The following is a 6,518-nucleotide window of genomic DNA, read 5'->3' as shown; positions in this document are numbered from 1 at the left end:
TTGATCCATGTCCAGAGGGAAGTTTCATAGACAAGAATGAGTTGAACACTTTCTTTTTTTCGGCCTTCGACAAAGTAAAAGGGGAAGGGGGCAGATAGGTCTTCTTTTCTCCTAGTTGAGGAGCTAAATCATGTCTAACACCCATATCAATCATATCATGACGTGCCGCCTCACTATCTTTTGACTTTCGCATATTTAATAACGTCCCAAGCAGATTATCACACACATTTTTCTCAATGTGCATAACATCGAGACAGTGGCGAACATGATGATATTTCCAATATTCTAACTCAAAGAAAACAGATTTTTTTCTTCCATGGACATTCCACCTTCTTCGACTTCTTCACCTCTTTTCCAAAACAAAAATCAATTTGTTCTTGACGCGCTAACACTTCTTCTCCGGAAAGGGGTTTACATGCGTTCCCCAACTCTTGTTGTCCGTTAAAGGCCGCCTTCTGCCTCCTATAAGGGTGCTGCTTAGGCGAATAACGGCGATGACCTTGGAAGCACATCTTCCTACTGTGACTTAAATATTTAGCCACAGTATCGTCACCACAAATTGGACAACTCTTATAACCCTTATTCACGCAGCCTGACAAGTTTCCATATGCTGGAAAATCATTTATAGTCCACAATAAAATTGCTTTTAGAGTGAAATATGATTTACTATAGGCGTCATAAATGTTTGGTTCACCTTCTTCCCAAAGTTTTTTCAGATCATCAATCAATGGTTGTAAATAAACGTTGATGTTATTTCCTGGCTCATGTGGACCAGGAACTAAAACTGACAACATCATGAACTTCCTTTTCATGCATAACCACGGAGGAAGATTGTACGTTACCAACACTACTGGCCAGCAAGTATATCGATTGACTAACCCATTAGTATATGGGTTGATACCATCCACTGATAAAGCCAACCTAATTTTCCTAGATTCACTACCAAAGGCAGGCCACCGGTAATCGATATTCCTCCAAGAAGGAGAGTCGGCCGGATGTCGCATCTTGTCATCATTTATTCGCTGATTTGCATGCCAAGTCATGAGTTCAGCAGTAGAGGGAGATTTAAATAACCGTTTAAATCTTGGAATTATAGGAAAATACCACATGACCTTGGCTGGAACATTGACCCTAAGTTGGCCATTCTTCCGTACTTTCCAACGTGACAGCTTGCAATGAGGACACTGAGAAGCATCAGAATGTATGCCCCTATACAATATACAATAATTGGGACACGAATGAATTTTTATATACTCTAGACCTAAATCGGATAAAGTTTTCTTCGTTTTATATGCGTTAGGAGGCAACACATTATCTTTGGGAAGGATCGAGCCAAGTGAAGAGAGCAGCTCTGTAAAGGCAGTGTCGCTAATACCAAACCTAGCTTTCCAGTTGTGCAATTTTAACATTGACTCTAACTTTGTGCACTCGCTGCCCTCAAACAACGGTTGTTCCGCATCAACAACAAACCTCTGAAAATCAAATGAATCCTTATCGTAATTACCTGAATTAAAAGCCGCTTCACAAACTTCAACAGTTTCTGATGCAGCAAAGTGCTCTGTAGGTTGGTCTGAAGCAGTACGTGTACTACCTATAGAAGACCTAGTACTTCTAGTAGATTTTTCTTCATGCCAAATCCAATCAACATACCCCAAACTAAAACCATGATCGTAGATATGTCCCCTTATGATTTTGGTTGAGAATTTTTTAAAATTCACACATCGACCACATGGACAAGTAATTCTTTTAGGATCTTTAAATTTTCTTCAGCGAAAATCAAGAATTCTTCGACGCCAATTTCAAATTCTAAAAAATCCCTATCTTTCGATATCCACGACTTATCCATAACTGAAAATGTATGACCAACAGTCTAACAACCTAACCACCTGATGGTCATTTCAACATCAAATATTATAATAAGTTTATATATCATTTATATTCATTATATACTCATAATTCTACTATACTATATTTCTTGGTTATTAGATATAAATATTTATTAATTTTTAATAGATATGCTATGTTTATGTTTTATCCTCATTATGCAGCTAAAATACATACTTAATACTAGGAATTAGCGGTATATATTTATCACAAGTTATGCATCGCTTAATTACTTCATGCTAAACAAAACCAAGAAAGTCAATATTGTTTAACTAACATAATCAATACAGGTGCATATATTCAAGCGCGAATTAATAACAAACATGCCCTTAAAAAATTGAAAGATTTTACACAAATGACAACTAGTACATTCATGGCATCTCATCTATTAAAAGAGAACGATACACTAATTCTGATACAAAAACAACAATCCAAATCAAATAATGTATACATAAATAATGACAGATCGGTTATTGGTGAATTTCTTCCTACATAATGTATACATAAAAAAGGAAAAAAGCAAACGAATAAGAATTTCTAACCTCATTCTTGAAGTAAAATATGCAGGCACTGTCAAATTCCGAGACTTGATGAGATAATCTGCAAATGGACAAAATCGAATTTAAAAACATACTATTACTTAAAACTTTAAACGGACAAAAATCGGAAGATATCAACCAGAAAAGAAAAATACATGCAAATATCAAACCTAATTGATATATTTAGGAAAACCTAAATATATATACACAAGAACACAAACCTAATTTATGTTAAAAAATGCAGATTTATGTAAATATATATACATGCATATTTAAAACAACTAAAGAAAAAATATAAAATTAGAGTACAAACCTTATTTGGCTCAATGAATCTCAAAACCTATTCAAAAAAGGAAAAAACCCATTAAAATTTATGAACAAACCCTAATTGAACAAATGTAACCTAATCGAACATACAAACCTAAATGAACAAACATACCTGTTCAGAAATTCGGGTTTCTCGTAGATGGATTTTGATTAACTGATGGTATTCTTCAATTTGGGGTTTAATTAAAACCTATGTACTTATTATAAACTGATATGGTGTGTGTGTGAGATAGAGAGAGATGGAAGAGAGAGAGAGGGAGAGAAGCAGAGAGATGGAAGAGAGAGGGAAAGAGAACCAGAGAGAGTGAGCTCAGAGAGAAAGAACAGAGAGAGTGAGAGTGAGAGAGCAGAGAGAGAGTGAGAGAGAGACAGGAAAAATAATTAGGGGGGAAACGGTTTTTTTTGGTTAAGGGGGGAAATATTTGGGGAATAAGGGGGAAAGTTTCCGCATATTTTTTTTTAATTTTTTTAAGTTAACCATCGACAACGGTTGTAAAATACAACCGATGTCTATAAAACAAAGACATCGGTTATATAGAAAACCGATGTCTAACTAACGTTTTTCATTTTTGAAAAATAAGTATAGACATCGTTTATTTTCTGGACCGATGTCTAAAACAATAATTAACATCGGTTTTAAAATAACCGATGACTAAATGAACTTTAACATCGGTCGTCTGAGTAACCGATGTCTATTGATAGAATTCTAGTAGTGATGGTTGCTGCAAATGAGGAAGTTAGTAGATTGAAAAAGATCAATGAAAAACTTGAGAGTGAAAAACAAGAGGTTGAATTGTTGATGGTTGAGCTTGATGTTGCTAAACAAGAAATTGCATACTTAAAGAATAAATTAAAGTGTGCAATTGAAATTGAAGCCGTGTTGAGAGAAAGGCTGGAGAAGAATGAAGTGAAGCTGAAATCCTTCAAAAATGCTTCTGAGTTGATTGGACAATATCATGAAAAGAACAAGCCTTGTGCAAACATTGCCATTGGTCTTGACTTGAGGGTTTGAACAGCAAAAAGAAGTCTGTCAGTGACAAAGGAAAATCAACTGAAGCTGATAATGTTCCAATAATGTTGAAGAAAGTTGAATCACCTTTGTTCAAGGCATGTGAGGTGAACTTCAGTGAAGAAGAGTTGATCATCAAACAAGAGATAGCTGATGAGGACAAGCAAAAGAAAAATAATGAGACAACTCAGTCTTCCATCCCTGTTGAAACACCAAAAGCCAATCAAGAAACTAAGGAGTTTGTGAAGGAGATAAAAGCTGAAGAGGTCAAAAAGAAAAAGAAGAATAGAAATGGAAAGATTGGGATAAACAAAAGCAATAAATTTGCTTATGTTGCAGATGCTCCTAGAAAGAGGTGTGAGAAATGTGGATCAATGAATCACCTAACTCATCTTTGTAAAAAGGTTGTTAGCAATCCACTTGAAGGAGTCTGCAAGTACAATGAAGCTAATGCTAATGATCCCTATTCATTCTGTGACAAGTTTGACTGCATTCCCTGCAACATGAAAGTGATAAAGAGTTGCCACAAATTGAGAATTGATCTCATGGAATCAAAAATTGATTATGTATCTGAAAGGGAAAATGCTCAACATTCTATGAATTCCATTTTATCTCAAAATTCTCATTCTACTTCTGCAAAATCAGTTAACAAGAAGAAAGTACCCAACACAGCTTGGGTAGCTAAACACACTTAATCCTCATTGTGTGCAGGGAAAAGGAAAGAAGGTCATATGGATCATTGATAGTGGATGCTCCAGGCATATGACAGGTGATAAGGCCCTGCTATCATAATTTGGGGAGCTGGCTGGCCCTTTGGTAACCTTTGGAGACAACAGCAAAGGATTCACAATGGGATATGGCAAGATTGTTTCTGGAAATATTGTCATTGAAGATGCAGCACTAGTTGCTGGATTAGAAGTAAATCTCCTAAGTGTTAGTCAATTTGCAGACAGAGGTTTTCAAGTTGTTTTTAACAAAGAAGATTGTGCTTTTATTAGCAAAAAGACTGGTGAAATTGCTCTTAAGGGAGTAAGAAAGGGAAGCTTGTTTGTTGCAGACTTAGACTCAACAAATAAGGATGGAATGTGTTGTTTCTACACCAAGGCATCAGAAGAGCAAAACAAATTGTGGCATAAAAAACTATCTCACTTGAATTTCAAAGCAATCAACACCCTAGTCAAGAAGGAACTTGTGAGAGACATGCCCAATCTGGAATTTGCTCAACTGGAAGTTTGTAAAGCTTGTCAAAAAGGAAAAATGAAAAGATCAAGTCACAAGTCAAAATCTGTGAATTCTATAAGTGTACCTCTGTAACTTATTCACATGGACTTGTTTGGGCCAGTAAATGTCTTGTCCATTTTAAGGAACAAATATGCCCTTGTCATGATTGATGATTTTTCAAGATACACTTGGGTTGAGTTCATGTACTCTAAAGATGAAACTCCAAACATCATAATTGAGCACATCAAGAAAATTGATAAGCAAGCTGAAGGAAAAGTTAGTGTGAAAAGATTGAGAAGTGATAATGGAACAGAATTCTGAAACTCAACATTAAGTGAATTTTGCAAAAGCAAAGCATTGTTCAAAAATTTTCAGCAGCTAGAACACCTCAACAGAATGGAGTAGTTGAGAGGAAAAATAGAACATTGGTTGAAGCTGCTAGAACTTTGCTACAAGATGCTCAGTTGCCAACTAGTTTTTGGGAAGAGGCTGTTAATACTGCATGCTACACTCAAAACAGATATCTCATCAACAAAGCTCATGGCAAATCACCCTACTCAATCATGTCTAACAGGAAGCCTACAGTGAAGCATCTACATGTGTTTGGAAGCAAGGGTTATATTCTAAAAGACAACTCTGAATATGTGGGAAAATTTGACTCTAAAGTTTTTGAAGCAATTTTTCTGGGATATTCATTGAAAAGAACAACCTATAAAGTTTATGTGATTAATCAAAAGAAAATTATGGAAAGCACAGATGTGACTTTTGATGATGACAAGTGTCCGGGCTTGGAATGCCTTGATGTAAATGATGCTGAAGCCCTTGTATTTGGAAATCTAACCATTGATAGTGATTCTGATGAGGAAGATGAAGTTGTGACATAACAAGTAACAAATAAAGAGATCTCTAAACAAAATCATGGAAATGAAAGCTCTCTTCAGATACCTGAATTTTATGGCACAAACTCAGGGGGAGAAGGAGAGAATGGAAATGACAGTCATGGTAATACTGAAAAAAATGATGAAGGCACTAGTCAACAGACACAGACCAGAAAGCGGGATAGGAGTCATACAGTAGAAGCTATTATCGATGATCCCTCAGCTGGTGTGAGAACTAGAAGTGCAACTACTATTGAATGCCTACATGCATGTTTTCTGTCTCAAGTAGAGCCCAAGAAAACTGAAGAAGCCCTATTGGATCCTGACTGGATATTTGCCATGCAGGAGGAGCTGGATCAGTTTGAGAGAAACAAAGTTGGAAATTAGTCCCTGCACCAAAGAACAGAAGCATAATTGGAACTAAGTGGGTATACAGGAACAAAATGGATGAAAATGGAATTGTTACTAGAAACAAAGCAAGGCTGGTTGCTAAAGGCTATTCACAAGAAGAGGGAATTGACTATGATGAGACTTTTGCTCCTGTTGCAAGACTAGAAACAATAAGAATTTTTATGGCATTTGCTGCACACTCAAATTTTAAGGTGTATCAAATGGATGTCAAGAGTGCTTTTGTTAATGGTAAACTAGAAGAAGAAGTTT

The 6,518-nt window shown here is 36.0% G+C and overlaps 1 protein-coding gene across 1 annotated transcript; it reads right to left on the bottom strand.

Moving 5' to 3' along the window:
* Window positions 1-290: 290 nt before the first annotated feature.
* Window positions 291-1,666, bottom strand: LOC141665772 (uncharacterized). Its single transcript, XM_074471753.1, has 2 exons — window positions 1,651-1,666; window positions 291-1,591 (listed from the first exon to the last, which is right to left on the bottom strand). Exons 1-2 carry the CDS (start codon window positions 1,664-1,666, stop codon window positions 291-293), a joined length of 1,317 nt encoding a protein of 438 aa, XP_074327854.1.
* Between the last annotated feature and the right edge of the window lie 4,852 nt (window positions 1,667-6,518).

The sequence above is a fragment of the Apium graveolens genome, chromosome 6 (assembly GCF_009905375.1).
Source record: "Apium graveolens cultivar Ventura chromosome 6, ASM990537v1, whole genome shotgun sequence".
In the NCBI taxonomy this organism is placed as follows: Eukaryota; Viridiplantae; Streptophyta; class Magnoliopsida; order Apiales; family Apiaceae; genus Apium; species Apium graveolens.
The sequence above is the reverse complement of the archived record's forward strand: the minus strand, read 5'-3'. Positions and strand labels throughout refer to the sequence as shown.